Below are 23,551 nucleotides of genomic sequence, written 5' to 3' on the forward strand. Positions count from 1 at the left end.
AAACTGTTAAATGGAAATCATGCTCTTTATTAATACTTTTTTTTTTTCTTTATATCTTTTCTAAGAAGCTTTCTTTGAAAACTTCTGTGTCTTTTGCATCTGCCTGTTGAATTGAAATTGTAGTCAAAGTGTTTAAAGTGAGCTTAAATGCACCACTTAGGAAGCAGAAGCAGAACCGAGTTAATAAAAGCTGATGTAAACAAAGCAAAAATGGATCTAGCTTGTTCCAAAAGCTCCCTGTCTTTGCTCTACAGGTGGGGAAATCATTAATACAGCCCTTGTTATTGCATGTCTATATAGAGAAACTATCACAAAATTGCAGAATGGTTGGTTGAAGTTGGGACTGGCTGAAGGTGGACAAAATGGCTTCCAGTGATCCCTTCCAAACTCAGCCATCCTATAATTCTGAGTCAATAAAGCTCATCTTTTTTTTGAAGCTGTGCTTCAAAATGTAAAACCACTTTCAAGTGGAAGTTTGTCCCTTCCCTCTTTATGTTTTAGAATGGTTAATAAGATATGGATTAGCAATTTTTATGTCTTTAATATAATATCCCTTTACTGCATATGCCTGTAATACCTTCTTGAATGCAATTTGATTATTTTTTCTTTCAAGTAAGAATGGAAGGTGAATAATTGAAGCAAATATATCAACTGTATGTATTTTCATGAGTTTATAGTGCAGCTTCCTGTAATCTGTTACAAGTGCAATATTGTGATACTCTTTCAGGATTTATTGCCCTTGTTTTCAGCTGTGGTTGCCAAAGTAGAGATGAGTAGGAAAAATTTTCTATCCAGTATTGAGTGACGTAATGAACTCTCTGTATTCTTGTTTGCTTTTCTTTTAATACCTCTTTGATAATTGCACTAAATTTATTAGCTTTCATCAAGCTCAGCTGGATACACTGGAATAAATCTTACTGAGAATCTTTGCACTTTCTCAGAAAGATATGTTCTTTCTCAGAAAAATATTGTTACATATCCTGTGTATGGACGTACATATATTTGTAAGTACATTGAAGTTATGTAGATTACATGTCTTTAGTTTCCCAGCTTGGCCTTCAATTTTGAAGGAATTACACAAATAATGCCCCAGCTTCAAGACATCTATTTTAGATGTGTATATATTAGATACATACTAGAGGTGTATGGAGAGTACACAAAATATTGAAAAGATCTGTTGAATGACAGAAATCTGAGACTGATCATCTTCTACCTGGATATATCTTTGCTGTTACTCAGTCATCTAAAGTGTAAATTAATCTCACTGAGCAGAAGCTTGTAACATGTGCCCTGTGGCATCTGTACTGAAATCCTTGTGAGCTTAATTTGAGTAACTTGAACTTCTGTGGAGGCCACATTTCATTTATCCTCCCATCCTATTACGTTAGTGAGGGAGTCCCAGTTTTATAGAATATTCATATACTAATCTATTATACAGTACTCTAGTATTACCAATTTACTTCTTATTGGATAAAACCTTTGTCTGCTGTGGATCATCCCAAATTAAGTATTTTTAGTTTATAGTGTCAGTTTTGCTGTCTTCTAAACATACGTATGTCTATATATTTCCTAATGCGATACTTGCTTGGATGCTGTATCCTTTAAGTATATCTTTTAATTCATTTCTTTTAATCACTTGCATTAAGATATACACAGGGAGTACTATTACAATGGAAATGTTACCACTTTTCAAATAAGACTTCTGAGATGCTTTCCTTTTTTAGGGTTACCAAGGAATGGTTGATGGCGGTGATAATATTGTTGAAGTTTCTTGGGAAAGTGTATCCAGTATCCTGCAAGTGGTAAGTATTAGGGAGTAGGGGTGAAATCTAATTCTTTTTTTTTTTTTTTTTTTTTTTTTTTTTTCCCAATATGAACTAATATTGCAGTTATGAAATCTTATTTATGTGATGACAGAGTGACCAGTACCTGTTTTTTATAGTGTGATTGCCTGACACCTTCTAAAGAAGAACTTAAGGATCTTAAATGTAGTACGCAAAAATCATATTGAAAGCTTTTGTTCTAAATCTTCAATATCATGTTGTTAGCCTCCTAAAGACATACTGGCAAAGATATTATAAGGTCGAAGTATGGAATAACTATATTTTGTAAGGCAAGTGAATATATGGAAGCTGGTATTAGCTATGTAAAGCTACTGTAATAAACATAAAGCAGAGAAAAACACGCTTTTTATTTTTTTAATAAAACAAACAGAAAAAAAGCTGGAATGTTACAATTATTTAAAAAAAAAAAGTTATATGTGCATGTATTTTGTATGTTTGTTTTTATGCTCTGTCCATCTTGTATAATCTGTGGCCTTTTGATTAAAAGAAAGTTGAGGTGGTCAAGGATTGATGAGCAAAGGCAGGAGCAGAATGTGATGCTGAATACATACTGTAAGAATAGCATCAACAGTGAAGCTGAGAATGTATTTAGTTGTTCTGATAAGAGACTTCTCAGCCTACTAAGTTGTAGTACATTGTTTCAAATGCAGTCTCTTTTCCACTCTCAACAATTTTTTTTTTTTTTTTTTTTAAGTATGAAAATATCTAGCGTGGTATGTTTTCTCAGTTATATTACATGTCATATTTTGAGAATGCCTACATGTACACAGAGATGTTTTTGGCATTTTGAAAACAGCTACTCTGGTTTTTGGTGGAAGATCTTTTTTTTTTTTTTTTTTTTTTTTTTAATCAGATTAATATATGCAGTATATAAATCAATGAAATAGAAAATTGTATGTTCTTCTCAAAAGTTCTGTGGAAGCACAATAAATGCTAATTTTGAGCCTTAGGAATGGATACATCTTTTTTGTGCATGTTCATAGGTTTCATGACTTTAATTAAAAACAGTTGTGCTGGATCAAATTCATCTGAATCTTGACTATTTAGTGTTGCATCATTTACTTCTGTTATTACATATTAATAGATATTAGTAATTAATTGGAGTGCTACTAAAATTAATCCCAAATAATTTAATATTTTGTTTCAAGAGTAGCTCTTTATCAGTCATATTTGAGTGTTTTCTCTTTTCCCTGGTGTATTTATCCACTCCTGAGAACATAATTTCCCATGAGCTTGGTAATTGTTTTCATTTGTTTTAATTCACGGTGGAATTAAAATGGCTGTTATGCTGCAAAGTAACAACTCATCATTAATGCAACTTAAAAACAAACAAAATGTTCAGTAATAGTCTGGATTATAGACGTAAACTAAGTTCCCTTTATGTTCCTTTATCTAGGGAGGTACAGTCATTGGTAGTGCACGCTGCAAATCCTTTCGTACCCGTGAGGGTCGCCTGCAGGCAGCCTGCAACTTGGTTCAGAGAGGAATCACTAATCTTTGTGTGATTGGTGGAGATGGTAGCTTAACTGGTGCCAATCTGTTCCGTGAAGAATGGAGTGGACTTCTAGAAGAACTGGCACAGAAAGGTAAGTTTGTGTTGAGACCCACCAAACTCACAGTTCAGTCTTTAGAGAAGTTTTGTGCTGTAACTACGTATTCACAAACTATATTCAGAGGGTATTTCTTGTGTTCAAAAATGAAATACATGTATTCTACATAATTACACATTTCTTCATAATTTAATAGTTCTTGATTTCTCTACATCCTTTCCTGTATACCACAAATGTTGAGAAAGACCGAATAAACTACTGGACAAGTGTCTGTATGATTTGTTTTTTTTTTTTTTTTCCCCATGATGAACCATTTTCAGAGCCTTTAAACCTTTTACTGGAAAAGCCCTTTTCTTCAAGTACAAACTGACAGGGTAATTTCTTTCCTACAAGTCACACATTTGGATGTTGTTAAATTATGATGTTTTTCTGCTTATATGCATTGCTCAAAATCAGAACATTGTATCTGTTGGTAAAAATGCATACAGCCCGTTAATCATTTTTGATAGCATCCAAGAGAATGTTTAGTACAATAAAAAAGTACAGTAGTGCAGGCTTGTATAATGCTGTGCTGATGCTATAAGTTATTTAGTATCTTTAAGTTCTTTTCCTAGGTTCCATCAATTTCTGGCTTTGAGACTTACTGAACCAGAACATCAGTCATTTAACAAATTTTTCTTTCCTGAATGTATACCGTCTCCTTGAACACATACAGATTTTTGCTGAACACACTGTGTAGCAATGAGTTCTACAACTTAGAGGAGTTTGTGAGGATTGCAAAGAATCTTCTATTTATTTTGATCCTGCTGGTTTCTAGTTTCATTTGGTGTCTTCTAGTTTTTGACTTAATACAAGCACTGAATGATTGATCCTGATTTCTCTGTTTGCCTGTTGAGACTTTAAGCTGTTGTACTTTTTCATCTCTTTTCTAGAAGAAAGAGTCCTTTCTTAGTTGTTCCTTATATTATAAGTTCTGTATCTATGATCATCTTTGTTGCCCTTCTCTGAACCTTTTCCAGTTCTACATATCCTTTTTGAGGTGAGGAGGACCCAAGCTGCACCCAGTATTCAAGATGAGGGCAAACAATGGATCCACACAGTAGTATAATGATCTCTGTTTTCTTCTGTTATTTTCCTAATATTTCCTAATATTTAGATTTTTTTATTATTATTTTTTATTTTTACTGCTACTGGCCACTGGTGCTGATTCCTTAACAAAAACAGCATTATTTTATTTTTGATGTTAGGATATGTTTTTCATGTGGATTAGTTCACATTTATCTACAGTAAAGTCCACTTGATACTTCACTGGTCATTGTGTCTTGCTAGTCTTCCTTATTTCTTCACAGAAACCCCGTACCCTTAGAACCCAAATAATTCAGTTTGATCAGTAAGCTCAGGCAACTTTCTGCTCATTCCCTATTTTAGGTTACTGCTGAATATACTGAACAGTACAGATCTCTATAGTACTCCATTGGTTACCTTCCTCTGATGCAAGAATCTGCATTTATTACATCTTTCTGTTTTTTATTTTTTCATTCTCTTTCATATAATTTATTCCATGCAAAAACCTTCTCTACCATGCAATGACTAATCAGTTTTTCCAAAATCCATTGGGGATGCACCTTGTCATTGGCTTTACCTAATCCAGGTAGATTATGTCAACCAAATGCCCCTTATTTGTGTGATTTCACTTACAGAACAGTACAGAACACTTTGTAAAACGTTACATATGTTGATATAAAACATTTTGATTCTTCTTCAGAATGCTATATCTATCTGCAAGAAAATGAGTTATATTTTCTGTTATGATTTCTAATATTTTGTTCGGTATAGACATCAAACATACAAATCCATAGTCTTGAATCTCACATTAAAAATCTGTTGTTACATTTATTATGATCCCCACCATAGATACTGAGGTAATTCTAAGCACTGCAGCAGCTAAGGTCCTTTAGAACTCTTGAGTGATTCAGCATTTTCTCTTAGGCGTGAGGAGACACATACTAAAAATGCCAATAGGAGCTTTTCTATTCTATTTACTTATTAATTGTGAAATCAGAGCCTTTCAGTGATGCAAAAGTCTTCAAAAGTGTAAATGAGGTGTTACGATTGCTTACATTTGCCCACTCACATCCAGTTTGCATCATTTTGCTTCTTCATTGCATGTCAGACACTGATACTCCAAATTAAATGCTATTATATCCCAGCCACCAATTTTAAGTTTGGTTATAAGGCATGACAGTCTGTTAACACTTTGAAGTGAACTGAAAAGCTCTTGTTTCCCTCCTTATCATAGGAGTTAATTGCAGGATTCTTTTGGTTGGTTGTTTGGTTTTCCCTTATGCTTTTGACTAACCTTGTTACGTGAAATATCTAAACAGCAGTTACGTTTGGATATGTTTAATTTGTAGAGCAGCCAAGCAATGTGTCTGATAACGTTGAGTTTTATTAAGTTTAATCTAACTTAATCCAGATGCTTCTCTGGGTAATTTTTTACAGGAAAGATTGATGAAGAGGCTGTTAAGAAATATGCTTACCTTAACATTGTGGGAATGGTTGGGTCCATAGACAATGACTTCTGTGGCACTGATATGACCATAGGAACAGACTCAGCCTTGCACAGGATCATTGAAGTTGTGGATGCCATCATGACCACTGCACAAAGGTAAATTGTGCATGTTACGAAAAACTGTAATATGTGTGTGATTGTTATGCTTCAAATCTTGTTTCCTATTGCTATACAGTAACGGAAGGTATATAGTCATCTTAAGATGTTAGGTAACTGGTATACATAGTATTTATTGTGTGAATACATATCCTGGTTTCTTTGCAGCTTTTCTACCACTCCCATCATGGCAGTAGTACAAGTATTTGATGGTAGAGGCAATATCAGCTTTAGGAGAAGGCTTTGGTTTTTATGTTTTTGATCTTTCCTGGACATAACATTCTAAAGAAGATTCAGATGGTATCCATTTGTATGTTATCTTTACTCAGACAAAGTTTAAGCAATTAAATTATATTTTTATGTACTTAAAAATCAGACTAGGAAATACTATTGTGGTATCCTAAAATTCTTAATTATGCCTTTGCATCACTTACATTTCTAGAGGTTCACAGAATCACCTGGGTTGAAAGGGACCTCAAGGATCATGTAGTTCCAACCCCCCTGCCTAGCAGGGCCACCAAACATACACATTCAGATCAGGTTGCCCAGGACCTCATCCAACCTGGCCTTGAACATGTCCAAGGATGGGGCATCCACAACCTCCCTGGGCAGCCCGTTCCAGGGCCTAACTACTCTCCTTGTGAAGAACTTCCCCCTAACATCCAACCTAAATCTTCCCTCCTTCAACTTGGATCCATTTCCCCTAGTCCTGCTGTTGTCAGCCCTTTTGAAGAGTTTACTCCCCTCCTGGGTGTAGGTTCCCTTCAGGTATTGATAGGCTGCAATGAGGTCACCCCGCAGCCTTCTCTTCTCCAGGCTGAACAAGCCCAACTCCCTCAGCCTGTCCTCATAGGGGAGGTGCTCCAGTCCCCTGATCATCTTAGTCACCCTCCTCTGGACCCTTTCCAAAATCTCTATGTCTTTCTTGTACTGAGGGCTCCACACCTGGACACAGTACTCCAGATGGGACCTCACAAGAGCCGAGTAGAGAGGGACAATCACCTCCCTGTCCCTGCTGACCACCCCTCTCCTGATGGAGCCCAGGATCCCATTTGCCTTTCTGGCTGCCAGAGTGCACTGCTGGCTCATGTTCAGTCTCTCGTCCATCAGGACCCCCAGGTCCTTCTCTGCTGAGCTGCTCTTAACGACCACTCCTCCCAGCCTGTAGGGGTGCCTGGGGTTCTTCTGGCCCAAATGCAAAACCTTGCACTTTTTTTTTTTTTGCATCTGGCCCAAATGTAAAACCCGAGCCTAGCCCTCAAGTCTGTCGAGGTCCCTCTGAATGGCAGCCCTTCCTTCCACTGTATCAACCACACCACTCAGCTTGGTGTCATCAGCAAACTTGCTGAGGGTGCACTCAATTCCCTCATCGATGTCATTAATAAAGATGTTAAAGAGCACCGGTCCCAAGACAGACCCTTGGGGGACACCACTTGTTACCGGCCTCCATCTGGACATGGAGCCATTGACCACCACCCTCTGTCTGCGGCCTTTCAACCAATTGCTTATCCATCGGGTCGTCCACCCATCAAATCCACTTCCCTCTAATTTGGAGATGAGGATGTGGTGGGGGACCATGTCAAAGGCCTTGTTCAGGCCCAGGTAAATGACACTGGTCGCCTTCCCTTCGTCCACCAATGCTGTCACTCCATCATAGAAGGCCACAAGATTAGTTAGGCATGACCTTCCTTTGGTGAAGCCATGCTGGCTGTCTCAGATCACATGCTCATTTTTTATGTGATCGAGCATGTTGTCCAGGAGGATCTGGACATGATCTTCCCAGGCACGGAGGTGAGACTCACCGGCCTGTAGTTCCCTGGGTCCTCCCTGCTCCCCTCCCTGCTCCCTTTCTTGTATATGGGAGTGACGTGACCCTTCCTCCAGTCATCCGGGACCTCACCTGACAGCCACGACTTCTCAAATATGATGGAGAGCGGCTCAGCAACCACCTCAGCCAGCTCCTTCAGGACCCTGGGAGGCATGCCATCCAGCCCCATACACTTGTATTCATTCAGTCTAAGGAGGCACTCTCGGACTTACTCTACCCTTACAGTGGGGAGGGATTTACCTCCTTGGTCCCCACATAGAGGTTTGAGTATGCAGGGCTCAGGGAAGTGAAAAAGAATAGAATCCTGGCCACCAGTGAAGACCGAGGTGAAGAACTCATTCAGCACCTCAGCTTTCTCTTCATCTGTTGAAGCCAGTTCTCCTTTTAAATTTACCAAAGTAAGTATGCCCGTTTTGGCCTGTCTCTTCTGGCCAATGTACCTGTACAAGGTTTTCTTATTGTTTTTCACATCCCTAGGTTGTTCATCTCTTCTCTCCTAACTACTTTTATTTATTTTAGAGTAAAGTATAATGAAAACAAATTAAGTTATAAAAGACATGCAATTTAAATACGTAGATCAATATGATCTTTTATTTTTCAAATTAATTCTGTGTTAGGCAACCTGGCAAACTGAGACCATTTCTTGATACCAGCTGTTGAAGATTTTAGATTTCTGAGCTGCAGTGAATTATTCTTTCATACTTTTTTTTTTTTTTTTTAAATAGCCATCAGAGGACATTTGTTCTGGAGGTTATGGGTAGACACTGTGGGTATGTATTGTCTTCAGTATTTTGTACAAATATAATTATGAAAAATTAAAAAAAATCTGAACAATAAATGTCTAATTATTTTTGTTATATTTATTAGGTATTTAGCTCTTGTCAGTGCCTTAGCTTGTGGTGCAGATTGGGTATTTATTCCTGAATACCCACCAGAGGAAGGATGGGAGGATTCAATGTGTGTTAAGCTTTCAGAGGTAATGTATTACTGTGTTTTGACTTTTTGCAGATACACCGTGATTTAGCAGTGTGATCAGACCTTTCAGTACCTTTCCTTATTCATTTGATGAAAGGTATTTCAATTCATCAATGAAAAGCCCTGTATGAAAATGAAATGTATGAGAACTCTGAAGTGATCAAGTATAAACTGGAAAGAGGGGGAATATTTCTTAATGTATAATAATTGCTTTTAAAATTGTGCTGTGATTTTTTTTTTTTTTTTTTCTTATATATGGATATGCTTTTGTTTTTGCTGTAGAACCGTGCACGAAAGAAAAGGCTGAATATTATTATTGTAGCTGAAGGCGCTATTGATTGCCACAACAAACCTATAACATCAGAGAAGGTTAAAGATGTAAGTGTCAATAGTGTCAATATCCTTAAGATGCACTTTCTGTTCATAATAGGGAGTTTTTTTTTACTAACAATAGCATTTCTATAATATAAATTGATCATAGAATCGTAGAATGTTTTGGATTGGAAGGGACCCTTAAGATCATCTACTTCCACCCCCTTGCTATATGTAGGTAGGGACATCACCCTCTAGACCAGTAGCTCAAAGCCCCGTCCATCCTGGCCTTAAATGCTGACAGGGAGGGGCCATTCACAGCCTCATCGGGCAACTTGTTCCAGACCCTCACAGTAAAGAATTTCTCTGATATCTAGTGTAAATGTACCCTCTTCCAATTTAACTGCATTTCCCCTCACTCTGTCACTACCTGCCCTTATAGAAAGTCCTTCCTGAACTTTCCTGTAGGCCCCCTTCCGGTACTGGAAGGCCACCATGAGGTTTCCTTGGAGCCTTCTCTTCTCCAGGTTGAAGAGCCCCAGCACTCTCAGCCTATCCTTGTAGGGGAGGTGCTTCAGCCCTCTGATCATCTTCATGGCCCTCCTCTGGACCTGCTCCAACAGCTTCATGTCCTTCTTGTTTTGGGAGTCTAAACTGGATGCAATACTTGAGGTGGTATCTCAAGAGAGCAGAGTAGAGGGGCAGACTCACTTCCCTTGACCTGCTGGTTACACTTTAATGCAAGAGCAATCCATGTAAAACAGATTCTTACATGTATTGTTGATTGTATTTTATATTTGTACTTTCTTATCCAGATTACATTTAAAGGGAAATTATTTCAGTTGTTGTTAGTTAGGATCTTTTCATAAGGTCAGACAGCCGTTCAAAACATTTCATTATTGTAATATTGATACTGAGTCTGGAAATCTCAAATCAGTAATTGCAGGCATATATAATTGTAGTATTGCAATTTAAGGAATTGGTTTGTCATTATTAAATAAGATGTGCTTTTGGATTGGGAACCTGGAGTTTAATTCTAGTTTAGGAAAAAAATAAAATCTTCCATTACAATAATGAAAATACTATGAAAGTTGACATGTTAAAAATGGACAGTATGTGAGATTTTTTTATTATTACAGTAACACTTGAAACAGTGTAATACATGAACATAGTTCATGAAGTAGTTACACTAATAAAACCATTCCATTTTGAAATTCTTTGCAGCTTGTGGTTCAGCGGCTTGGATTTGACACTCGAGTGACTATCTTGGGTCATGTGCAAAGAGGTGGAACTCCTTCAGCTTTTGATAGAATTTTGGTGAGTGAACCTAGAATAACTTGTTTTGGCACCAAATGGTACCAAATGGTAGAAGTAAATAGTATGTTTTTACTTCACAGTTGATCATTTGTAGTAGTTTCACACTGACAAGCTGAGCTACATCATCTGCATAGATTTATTTTTTTTTTATTAGGGTGAAGGAGGTATCAAATTGTCTGGACTGTCTGGAAACCTCAAATTTAAAATAGTGAAGAGCTTTGCATAAAAAAAAAAAAAAAAATCTGGAGTAGGGCTAAAAAGCAAAGCTGCAAGAACAATCTTGCATGTTTTATAGTCTGATGTGGTATCAGGCTGCTGCTACTTCTGAAAAAATGTTATTTCAACTTGATTTGCAGAGAAATCTTGAGTAATTCTGTGGTTGGAAGCATTTTGCTTTTAAATGCTTACTTGAGCACTAGAACACTTTTTATTTTCAGGCAAGCCGAATGGGTGTGGAAGCTGTGCTTGCACTTTTAGAAGCTACTCCAGATACTCCTGCCTGTGTTGTGTCTCTGTCTGGAAACCAAGCTGTCCGTCTGCCTTTGATGGAATGTGTGCAGATGGTGAGTTTCTGGCAAAAATATATTTTACAGTTATTCATTAACTATAACAGAGCACTGTATACTCTGAGGATGATGCTCACCTTGCCACAACCTCCTTTCAGGGATTTGTAGAGAGCAGTGACATCTCCCCTGAGCCTCCTTTTCACTAGGCTTCTCCAGACCCTCGATCTCTTTCTTGTAGTTAGGGGCCCACAGCTGAACACAATACTCAAGGTGCCGCCTCACCAGAGCTGAGTACAGAGGGATGGTCACCTCCCTGGTCCTGCTGAATACATTATTTCTGATACAAACCAGAATGGTTGTGGCTTTCTTTGCCATCTGGGTGCACTACTGGCATCCCAAGTGTTGACCAACACCCCAGATTCTTTTCCTCCACACAGCTTTCCAGCCACTTTACCCCAATTTTGTAGCTTTGGATATTTTATGTTTCAAATATCAAATTTTCATTTTTTTCCCTTTAGAAAGCTATTTCAGAATGTCTGTTTACAGAAATATTAGATGAATAACTTTCTGTGTTTTTCAAACATGTCCAATAATAAAATTGTTCTTTCAAGACTCAAGAAGTACAGAAAGCCATGGATGAAGGAAGATTTGTTGAGGCTGTCAGGCTTCGTGGGAGGTATTGCCACTCATATCAGTTTATTTTCTCTATAAAATGCTGCATTTTTCTGCAGTTCTACCAACAATTTTTTTTTTTAATTTATTTTACATAATTTATTTTCATCTGTTTTTGTGTATTTAGAAGACAAAGGAAGAGTTGCTTAAAACAGTAATTGAAACTCTTATCTGTGTTTAAAATAAGCAAAAAAAAAAAAAAACAAAAAAAAAAAACACCGCACAAACCAAAGAAAACAGTAGTCCTAAAGACTGATATTAAGATAACTACTTGCAGAAAAAAGAGCTGCTGTTATGTATGAGCTGGCTGATTGCAACCATGTGCCTGTTTATTTAGAGCTTTGAAACCAAACGTGTTTAAGATGAGTATGTTTGCAAGCAGCTGTTAGTTTTCCTATAGTATATATACTTACATGTTAGTCAATAAATATGTTATTATATATAGGATATGCAATCTTAAAAAACATATCTTAAGTTGAGATACTTTCTGACAGCTTAGGAAAAAGTTTGATATTTCCTTGAAAATAACTATATATTCAAAAACTTGGTAATGTTTATTTTATCTATTCGTTATTTAGGAGCTTTGAAAACAACCTTAACACCTACAAATTACTGTCACAAAAAAAGCCAGATGCCGAGCTTCCAAAGGTGAGGAGTATTTAATGTGTGCAATACCTGTCTGCCATTGAGTTTTCATAACAAATCAACTTTTTTTCTCCTACTCCCTTAGTATTATCTTCAAATCTTCGCTGTAGAATATTTTATAAAATTGGTTAATTATTATACTGGCAGAAAAATTGCTTGTAACAAACAATTTAGTTACAATAATAACTAACTTTAAAAAAAAATAAAGGGAGAGACATCACTCTGGAAATAATGCTTCCTATTTATTTCAGTAAATAATATGGTAACAGCGTAGCACAATAAATGCTATTTGATAGAGCAAATTTTCAACTACAGAATGCAATCTTTCAGCATAGTCACCACCATTAGCTGTGCATTTCTGTCAGTGATGAACAAGAGCCTGCTTTGTTTTATAGTAGTTTTGCTATGTCCTTTAATGATGGAAGACACTAGGAGTTTGTAGGTCATTTGGAATAAATAGCAAGTACTTGGATGTGATCACACCATCCAAATCTGTTTGCTTCACTAAAAGGAGTTGGTGGGGAATTAAAAAGTAGACAAACTGTTGAGGAAAAGACTTAGCTGATCATCACCAGAGCTTACTGTATGCTCTATTCTGCTTTGCTGTGTACAAATATTTTACTGTTATGCTTCCTTTGCCTTTTTTACAGTCCTTTGGTTGAACTGAAGTTTAAAATAAACAAAACAAAGAGCATGCAGTCTTTTATTTCTGTTTGTCTGATTGTTGTTTAACAATTGCTGTCTGTTTGTTGTTTTGTGTGTTTGTTTTTGTTTTGTATTCCCATCTTCCAGAGTAAACCAAGTAACTTTTAGACCTTCTCCAATACTAAATTGCTACAAGTTTGTCATGTTACTGATTATAAAAAAAAAAAAAAAAAATTAACATTGTTCAGTTGGTGTAAAGCATGGCAAATTTCAGTATATAAGCACAGGCTGTCAGATTTTCTTGCATTTTTCTTGCATAGTTTGATATCATGTAAGTTCTGTTTTGGTAAGCATGTTTCCTAAAAGGTCAGGCATGTCGAGTTTTAATTACTTACTTATGTTTTGCTCTCGGTATTAATTTCAGAGTTGTAAGTATAAAACAGAATAGATAAGTTACAGTGTCTTAGATTGAAATAGATACTTATTTATACACAATAAAAATATAATTCTTTTTGGGTGTCAGTGATTCTTATTGTCTGACTTTTTCTTAATAATGGACAGTGGTCTGTGATTTAATGGTAATGTTTTATATTTCAAGTAATGCTTGTTCATGTACAGTAGTATGACATTTCACATTTTACAGTTGAAATTAAATCCAAAGATGCTTGCTAGAATTTTACTCATGTAAAGTACCTTTGTTTGTTTACCCATGCTTTGTTTATCTTTACAAAGCAATTCTATATGTGGATATTTTTATTTCTGATTTTTTTTTTTTTTTTTCCCCTTTGAAAAATATCTGTGGTCTGAATGCTCTTGTATATATTAGCATGGCAATGTAAGTCCACTAAAAAAAGAGTTCTTAATTTGAAAACTCTCACAGCTTAGAATTGTCTGTTGCAACAAGACAGATGTTTAACATCCTATTTTGTCACTCGGTTTCATGAATATAGTCACCTCTATTGCTCAGTCAGCAATGCTTACATCCATTTACATAGTTGTTTCATCTGGAATGCAGTTGATAACTAACAAATATAAAAGGAGAGACTAAATGTTCAGGTACGTTATGTACCAAAATATTTATTACTTTTGTTTTTAAGCAGAACCTTCTCTCTTACATTATCTGTGTTTTAGATTAAAAATATATACTTGATGTATCATACTTTTCCATTTGAATGAGATAGACATTTACATGGGACACCTATTAAACTTGCAGGAGGGGATGACAGTATATGTAGACAATCAATTGTGAATCGTTAAGAAATTCTTTAAAATCTGTCATAATCTGAAAATTTATATTATCATATCAAGATGCTGAACAATCTTGTTTCGTGCTATGCTTCCAGCTGCTCTAGAAGTCAGGCTGGTACTTTTAACTTAAAAGTTGCCGCTGTGCATCTTTACTGATTGCATTTGCCTAATGGTTATGGTGCTAGAATGAACAAAATCAGCTTTTATTCTTTTCTGAGATATTCTAGTTGCATATTGGAAAACTTGAGTGGGAATATGAAATAAGTTGAATAGCTTAGGCAGTTTTGTTTATTTTTCTTTAATTTAGCTGAGCCAGGCTACAGAATTCTGAATTAACCACTTGCAAATCAAATGAAAATGTGACAGTCTTAAAGGATGTTGTGCAAATGAGAATAGATTTATGTATGTACTTTCTGACTTGACACTTTTAATGGTTTTTGGTGATTTGCAATTTCCTTTCCTGTATTCCAATATTTAACATCTACGTATGATGGAAAAATGGAACATGGTGTAGAAATGGAAGTCCTTATTCAAATTTGTTGGTTTTCTTTTGCAGACCAATTTTAACGTAGCAGTCTTAAATGTTGGTGCACCTGCAGCTGGAATGAATGCTGCAGTGAGGGCTGCAGTGAGAGTTGGCATAACTGAAGGCCATAAAATGTTTGCTGTCATTGATGGATTTGAAGGTTTTGCTAGAGGAAAGGTCAGTATAGTATTGTGTATCCCATCCCACTCTACTACTTTGTTCATGTTCTTGGAAGTTGTCTTCTGTGGCACTCTCATGAGAAGTGATTCTTGAAGTTCTTTTATTTCATAAATTCCTAAAACCCAGATTGTATCTTTGTTCGTCATCTATTTGAGCCTATACATTCATTTATATTAAGTACTACCATTTGCTAAGGAGCTATGAAATTAGTTCAGTGTTTTTTTTTTTTTTTTTTCATTTTTTTTTTTACTGCCCAGCTAGAGCCATATATCCCAAAACTACTATCAAAAAAGCTAGCTTTAGGTGCTTGTGTTTCATGTTCATTAAAAGTGAATGTGAAAACAGGATCATATGAAACAAGGGGGAGAGATTTTCATGATCTGGAGAAGGAGAGAACAAATAGAATGGGAAGAGACTGGTAAGAAATCAAGAGAACTTAAGTTAACTTGTTGGTATTGGTTTCTATTATTGCCAAATTCATTTTTGGTGCTGCTGAAGTGCCCTACGACTTGGTTCAGCAACTTTACATGTGGTGCCTGTTGTTTGTTGCATGCCAGAAGTAACTGTATAATCACATAACATAATCTCCTTTTTTTTGTTTTGAAGATCAAGGAAATCAGCTGGGGAGATGTTGGAGGCTGGACTGGTCAAGGAGGATCAATTCTTGGTACCAAACGGTAATGGCAATATTTTCCCAATTGCTATGTTGAATTCTATAATGTTATAACTTGTGTGTAATTCAACGCTTTTTTCCCCTTTCACTATTTTAAATCTCTTATTTTATAAAAAGTAAAGATTTTTTTTAAATTTTAAATTCAAACTATGGTATCCTGATAGTACTGTACCAACTCTGAAAAGAGAATAAAAATGGGAGTTGGGACCTCACCTGAAAAATTCACTAAGGTACTTACTTCTTAGGAGGATTAACAACCTGTATTCTCCTTGTGATTCCTGAACATGATTCCTTACTCATCAGCAAGTCAGGAAAGAAGTTTTTGTATGGATGAAATATGTAATATGAAAAAATATTTTATTCCTTATATTTACTGTTACTGCTTAATAACCAGTCATTATTGCTGCAGTGTTTGTGAAGTGTTTTTATTTTTTCTTCTGGTTTAATAATTTTCAGTACTCTTCCTGCAAAATATTTGGAGAAGATTGCTGACCAGATGCGCACTAACAACATTAATGCTCTTATGGTTATTGGTGGATTTGAGGTACACTAAAGATTAAACTTACGTCTAAGTAGAATGCATTTCCTGTTTAAAAAAAAAACAACAAAACAAAGCAAACAAAAAAAAACCAACTAATTTTAACCCAATCTTCATGTAAAGTGAATTTGTTTATTACTCTGTTTTATAAAAAAACTTGAATAATGTTTTGGATCAGAAATTTTATTATCACTGATTGTTTTTGTGGGAAGCTGACATTTAAGACAACGACAAGTAGCTGGAAAACAAGATACACTGAATGGGTAAATTAGGTGGTATTGAATTATGCTATTTTACATTTAAAAAACCCACAAAACCAGCAGTTTTCCAATCTGCATCAGTACTTAGAATGATACTCATAAAGTTCTTGAGCTGTAGTAGTAATTATACTATGGACTTCCGGCATTCTTTTCACATAATGCATTTCAAAATCTATAATTTATATTTTCCCCTTCTTTGCCCCAGTATTTCATGTTGATCGCATTTTACCAAAATGGTACCATTAGGAGTGGCCTCATTTCCGCAGTGTATTTATTAGTCAACTGTTTGTTGAAAAGAATGTGCTTAAATGCTTCTTCCTAAGGAACGAATCATCATTTATTATTATTTTCCCACTCTGTTGGATGTTGATATAGTTGAAGAATAGTAAGATTTCTAATGAGGAGTACCTGAAGATTGGGAAACTATCTATTATGCAGTATTTTTGTGTTGCGCAAAGCAACCTTGTTATATCAGAATTATATATTTGCTTAAGTGTTCTGTTTGTTTTTTATTTTCAGATGCGTATGTGTTTTTAACCCTGTGTGTTTGTGTGTGTATCACATTTTAGTGAATCCTTACAGTTTTGACTTGCTGAAGTGTGTCGTGGTAGAAATGGCTCTCCCTGTGGCCTGTTCCATTTTATCATTCTAACCTTGCCCTTATTGTATTCATCCTAATTTTTCACCCGATGCCTGTGCCCGACAGGCGTACCTCGGACTTTTGGAATTGTCAGCTGCCCGAGAGAAATATGATGAATTCTGTGTTCCAATGGTTATGGTTCCTGCAACAGTATCCAACAATGTACCGGGTTCAGATTTCAGCATTGGTGCAGATACTGCTCTGAACACTATCACTGATGTAAGTCTATTCTGGTGTATGCGCTTACTAACAAAGCAGTTGTGTTTAAAACTGACTACATTGGCAAGAGCTGGATATTTTTATAGACCAGAACTTTGGAAATCTAACCTGGGAAATGATGTAGTTACTTGATACTGCTGTGTTTACGATGCTCGTTTAGAAAAATAGTTTTGTGGTCTCAGAAGTAGTTCTGAAACTACAGTGATCTTTGAATTCCTAAAATATAAAATAGGATTATGGATATTCATTGTTTACAGGAGAAGAAAAATATAAAGCTTGGACTTGGTGATCATTTGATATATTGTAGAGGAAGAAATCCCTTTTATATATACAAAGTGCCTATACAACCAGCTGTGACAAGTCCCAAGCGAATCTTATTCCGTTCAGAAATTGATCCTTATTTGTGAAATCATTTCTGTAATAATAGTAACTATGGGAACTTTAATAATAGAACAAATGATTATTATATAAACAGCTGAGACATACTGTGATGTATTTAAAAAAAAAAAAAATATCAGTAATGTAAATGAAAAACACATCAATTAAAACTGAACTTAGTTGGATAGAATGAGAATTGACAAATATCACACAAAGGGCATTATAAAGTATACTTACAGTTCACCTGAATCACTTACGAAGCATTAATTTGTTGTACCTGTGCTAAGAAAAGAAATTCTGCTTCTATATAATCTGACATAATTTTGTCTATGCAACACCAGTGGGAATGTAACACTTCCTTCAGGTTTTTTTTCTCTTCAGTATGGTGCATATATGCATCACAGATACGTTTGCAAATTGTCCGTAGTTTGTTTAAAACACAAGAAAGTATTAATAGAGCATTCCTCTTTAAAATTGAATTTACATTTTCACTTACAAAGTAATTGTTTCGTCTTTGTAATGAACTTTTTCATTAATTGTACATATTGAGCTGTATTTTTTAAAGTTAAAAAACAAGGAACACGATGTACATTTTAAATGGGAATAACATCTCAGATTCATTTTGAAACTGAACTGACAGTTCCTTATCACTTAGCTGTGTTTGTAAAAATTTAAAACATTATTTTGAGAAATTTCAACGATTCCTCAAATGCTTTCAGCCTGAAGAGCACTTACCTAATTTTCACCTGTTATTTTCATTTTACCATACCAACATAAATATTTTTATATTCAGAAAAATAAACCCTTGAGTTAACAAATTTCATCTTGTTCAAGGCAACAGTTTGATGGACAAACATATACAAGCTAAGCAAAATTTGCTTTGAATGTATTCTTTATAAAGATTAACATTGTTTCCAGTTCTGGTAAATAAAAATATCTCTCCAAAATGATTGAGGTGAGTAAAGTGACTGTGCATGACACCTTCTGTTCTCTTCTTTCTTCCTTCATAATCTGTGTGTTTATGTAACTGCCTTCTTTTTGTAGGTTATTTCACGTAGAGCAGGATCTCTTTCTCTCTCCCTTTCTCCATGCTGTTGCTGTGTTTTGCTTTAAACTTGGATTCCTAGGTATCATATGACTCCATTAGACAATAAAGTGTCAGTAACTCCATATTTTCAATGCAGTAGTTGAGAACTTTTCAATATGTTGTTCTTTATCAATAGCTTTTGTCTTGTTCCTGTTTTTTATTTTGCCTAGAATTTTCTCTGAAGTAAATATGAAATGTAACGACATTTCAGGATTTAGCTTAGAGCCAGTAGAAAACTAAGTTATATTCTTTTTTTTTTTTGGGGGGGGGGGGGAAAGAAATCTTTCACATTGGAGAAAAAATTCTGGTTAATATATTTGCAGTTGCCTCCCTTGTTTGTTTGAAAGTGATCCTCTAAAGAGATAATGAAAAGTGTTTCCTTTTGTTGTTTTGTCACATGTTCAAATTAGTCTCCATAGTGATGCTCTCCCTTGTATGACTGATAGGCTCAGTACAAGTCTCTTAATTTTCATTCCTATTGCAGCTGTTAGATGAATAAACGTGTCACAGTTTGTAGCACTTTCAGGTTAGCATTTCTGAGGTTTCAGATTAGCACACCTAAATGATATCGCGCTTAGTTTTTTTGTGTACTGCTCGTATTTCTGTTTAATTGACAACTTTCAGTAAGGTAAGTACATTCTTCTCTGCTGGTTAACGAGGCCTTGTTAGTGTTTGGCATTGCTAGACATTTGTCAGTATATTGTCAGCTTGAAAATTATCAAAGCATGGAAGTGTTACCTAGAGACATTTGCAAATAAGATGTTATTGTGTTGCCTTTACAAGGAAAAGCAGACTAACGAAGATATCAACCGTCTTAAACTTACTTTTAACATTAACTGTTTCTTTCTAGGTGGATTTAGCAAAGATAGCACATAATGTGTAAATAATTTCAGAATTTCTGAATAAGAGATTAGGTGAGACCATGACACTTGGCTTGTTCTAACTCATGGGTAGTGGATAGTGTGTTTGTCAACAAGTAGAATTCAGATTGTATGACAGATTCTTGACTCAATTTTTTTTTTCCATTTGTATTTTAAAATGTAGGCTTTTAATCATCTTAATAGTAGAGCATGGATTCTTTTGAGCAGCATTTTAAATTTGCTTGTATGCTCTATTTTATCATTAGTTTAAGATCAGTGAGAAAAATTGTCAGTGAAAACTCAACAATATCAAATAGCTTGAGAATCCTGGAGGGTTTTTTTTGTGTGAATAGGGTATGCTTAAGGCTTATGTATCAAAGTAGGTGTAATAAATTGTTTAGAATTGCAGGATAAGAACATGAATTTGGAGTTTTGTCAACAGAAACAGCAAGAAAGTAATTATTTGAATAAAAACATGTATGTCCTCACATTCATATTAGTAATTCAATGAAATGAATAGAGTATTTTTGCTGATGGCAGACTTCTGGAATGTGACAAGGAAGAAGTGTTCCATTTTTTTCCACACAAATGTGAAGGCTGTGTATTGCTGTTATTTAATATCCATTTAAAAAGGAGATTATACATGCTGTGGGTGAAACTAGTAAGTAGAAATTTACTTTGTAAGTAAAAGAATAAATACACAGTTAAAATTTTCAGCTATAGAACATGGGGGAAAAATATGGGGAAGATGAAAATTTAATTTGAAAAGAAAGCCTACTGATGGAGGGAGAAATAAACTGAAACTATGTATTGAATGGCAGAATATATATTTTATTTAGGGCATGTAGAACTGAATGAGGAAGTGAGTCAGTATGATGAACTAGAGATGGAGGACAAAAAAACCTAAAAATGCAAGAGGCTAAAACTCTGATATGCTCAAAAAGTCAGTCTGCCTTTAACTTAATTCAAAGGGAAATGCATACAAAGTGATCAGCTGGTTGTGAGAAAAGGAACAGCCTCAAGAAGAACCTTACTCATTGAGGAGTGAAGAAAGCTTGTTAAATGGTCCTAATGCAATCTTTTTGCAGTTTTCTTGACAAGGATTGACTGCTCCCCTGTATTTTGCTAGTGTTGATACTAGCATCTGTGACTGAATTAATCTGAATCAGGCAGCTGAACCAGCTGAAAATTAGTTCCAAACTAACTATCCAATTAAATTTTCATCCGTGTCAGTCCTAGCAGTGTGGCTGGGGAGATCTGGCAATAAATCCATCCTTTTTCAATAGACTTTTTGCATTAGCTTAACATAAAGTAAACAAACTGCAGTCTGTTTGACTGCATGTATTTTTATAAAGCATCTTTGATTCTTCCTGTACCCTTCTAAATAATAAGAATGTAATAAAAGCATATGGAAAAAAATAAACCATATTATTTAAGTGGTACGGTATCCCTCTATGATCTTATTGTAATCCTCATATAAAAATAATTTAAAAAGGAATTGTAAAGCTAATATTAAAACCACCAATTTCTTATTTACATTTCATAATTGTTAAGCTGTGTTTTCTTTTTTTTTTTTTTTTTAATTTTTTGATTTTTTTTCACATACTTTGCAGTGATGCTAAGATATAATTACCTAATGCTTATGCTTGGTGGAGGTGCAATCTTTGGATATGTTTGCTAAAATCACTTGCATCAAATGAAATGGCAATATTTAATGCAAGTAAAACATATCTTTACATATCATAACTAACCAATTGTGTTAGTTACTGCTCTAAATTTTTCCTTCAACTCAATTTCCCAAAAGTCTAATTACAAAACTTTTTGGAGAAACTTATCGGTGTTTTCTTCCACTTCTTCAGGAAGCCTTATGGTTTTATCACCATTTTGTTTCAGTAGTGACAAAAGTTCCAACTGACTGAATTGGGCTAGGCAATTCCTACATACTGAAATATTCTCAGTGAAGTCTAATTTGCCAAATAAATAAATTAAATAGATTATATGTTTTTAATATATATAAATGTATCTTCTACCTATGCTGCTTCTCAGTATCAGAGCTACAGGACTGAATTAGCAATATTTTTAGCAGCATTTTAGACTGTTTCAGACATCATTTGGGAAATGCATCCTAGCACTGATCTTAGTTGAAAAGTTCCGAAATAATACCTAAATTTGGCATAGACTTTAGAAACTCAATTTGCACTTCATTCATGTACTGTCAGATGACAAATCTTTTCACTGAATGGAATCTGATTTATCTGGAGGAAAGAGTCTATAAGCAGAGCGTGCATGGGTGAATCTTTTCCCCATTACTTTCTTTCAAGTTATTGCTTAAATTGGCAACCAAGCAGATATTTGTGAAGATAAGGTACTAATAATTTGATTTGCTTTTTTGAACTGATCTGAGAAATTGGAGAGATGAACCTTCTGTGAGCATCATTCTTTTCTGGGAGAAAGACATTAACAAAGTGGGAACATACTATGTAATTAGGCTTTCTCATTGAGAGTCATTACATAGGCAGTTTGAAAAATTGCCACATATAAGAAATACTGAATTAGTTTAAATTAGATACAATTGGAATAATGTAACTTAAAGTTACTTAAAAACAGCTTGAACTTCAAGTGTTTTGATTGCTGTTAGGAATACCTAGTCCTTTTCACATGCTAATTTATTATGTAGTATTTGGAATCCTCCCAGGAACCTACAGCTGCTTCTCAAAGTATCTTTGACATTTACTTGTAAACTATAACGCATCCATACGCACACGTTCTTGGATTTTTCTGGACCTCTGTCCAGTCTGTATCCCTAGAAGCAGATGCGTGTGTTGATAGAATCTGGGAAAGTGTAGGAACTTTTTTTCTTCTTTCTCTCAGTGGAAATGGATGTGTGTGTCTTGACTAGATAGGATAACATAATATTCAAAACAAACAAACAAACAAACAAACAAAAAAAAAAAACCAACAACAAAAAACCACCCTTTTTTACGTATTTCCTTTAAATAGCTTTAAATTAATTTTTTCTAGACAACTTTCTGAACTCAATGTGTTCCAAACTGTTCTTTAAGTGTCTTTTTGTAGAAAGATTTCCAATCTACATTTATGCTGCTTTTTCCTGCTAAATTGCTTCAGACCTTTAATGCTGTGCACACTTCATATTCACTCTGTATTAACCTGCACTAATCTGCATTTCCTCAAAGAGCACTGTGCCAATGCAAGCCCAGTGCACTGTTGTGGTATGTACAGGATGCACCCCCAATAATCTCACCAATTGTGTTTGGGCCAATGGACAGCCAAATTTACCAGCACATGCAAGGAGTCATTAGCACAGTAATGCAAAGACAAAGAATGTATCACTCATACTTGTACCACTGCTTCAGGCCTATGAAAGTTGTCTGCAGCTACATGAGGCACGTTCCTGCTTTGAGGAGTTTTGCGTACCAATCTGTGTGTTGCCTGCTACTATTAGCAACAATGTGCCAGGCACAGACTTTAGCATTGGTGCTGACACTGCCTTGAATGCTATTGTGGAGGTAAGACTACATATGTTTTAAAAGTTAAGATGATAAAATGCATAAGATCAGGATACTTAAAAACCTTTAAATGTAAATTATTCAGTCACTGTTATTTTTATGTTTTAGATGTTTTTTCCAAGACTGATTAAAAAAATTCATTATAATTGGTGTTCATCTTTTGAGATTCTGTTTTGTTATCCAAGACTATTGCATTAGTGATTAGGGGCTTTTGGTTTTGTGTTTTTTTGTTTTTTTGTTTTTTTGTTTTTTTTTTTCTGAAAATAAGATTTTGCTTTTCTAAAATTTCAATTTATTTTATGATTATTTTATTTAACTGAAGTAGCTCCTCATAGCTGAATGATGAAAGCAGATATCGTAGACAAATGCCACATTCATTTCATGGGCCAGCAAGTGAGCTTAGTGTATTTAAAATGTTCTGTTATGTAGTTAGTGCTAAACACATGAATGATC

At 35.1% G+C, this 23,551-nt stretch overlaps 1 protein-coding gene and 1 long non-coding RNA gene across 6 annotated transcripts in view; both read left to right on the forward strand.

Moving 5' to 3' along the window:
- PFKP (phosphofructokinase, platelet) overlaps positions 1-23,551 on the forward strand; it is a 43,621-nt gene that overhangs the window by 11,776 nt on the left and 8,294 nt on the right. For 3 of the 5 annotated variants that reach the window (XM_052693147.1, XM_052693146.1, XM_052693148.1), the window contains exons 4-18: positions 1,725-1,802; positions 3,241-3,430; positions 5,897-6,062; positions 8,616-8,660; positions 8,758-8,866; positions 9,148-9,243; positions 10,402-10,494; positions 10,932-11,057; positions 11,612-11,676; positions 12,251-12,320; positions 14,767-14,913; positions 15,523-15,593; positions 16,046-16,133; positions 17,094-17,246; positions 22,946-23,098. In XM_052693147.1, coding sequence (XP_052549107.1) covers positions 1,725-1,802; positions 3,241-3,430; positions 5,897-6,062; positions 8,616-8,660; positions 8,758-8,866; positions 9,148-9,243; positions 10,402-10,494; positions 10,932-11,057; positions 11,612-11,676; positions 12,251-12,320; positions 14,767-14,913; positions 15,523-15,593; positions 16,046-16,133; positions 17,094-17,246; positions 22,946-23,098 — 1,650 coding nt within the window. The remainder of the gene's footprint in view (positions 1-1,724; positions 1,803-3,240; positions 3,431-5,896; positions 6,063-8,615; positions 8,661-8,757; positions 8,867-9,147; positions 9,244-10,401; positions 10,495-10,931; positions 11,058-11,611; positions 11,677-12,250; positions 12,321-14,766; positions 14,914-15,522; positions 15,594-16,045; positions 16,134-17,093; positions 17,247-22,945; positions 23,099-23,551) is intronic. The other 2 variants (XM_052693149.1, XM_052693151.1) reach the window with 2 other exon arrangements.
- On the forward strand, positions 17,253-22,509 carry LOC128085549 (uncharacterized). The gene is made up of 2 exons (XR_008209010.1): positions 17,253-21,711; positions 21,757-22,509. It is a non-coding gene; the product is annotated as an uncharacterized LOC128085549 (long non-coding RNA).

The sequence above is a fragment of the Tympanuchus pallidicinctus genome, unplaced genomic scaffold (assembly GCF_026119805.1).
Source record: "Tympanuchus pallidicinctus isolate F22 unplaced genomic scaffold, pur_lepc_1.0 scaffold3, whole genome shotgun sequence".
Classification (NCBI taxonomy): Eukaryota; Metazoa; Chordata; class Aves; order Galliformes; family Phasianidae; genus Tympanuchus; species Tympanuchus pallidicinctus.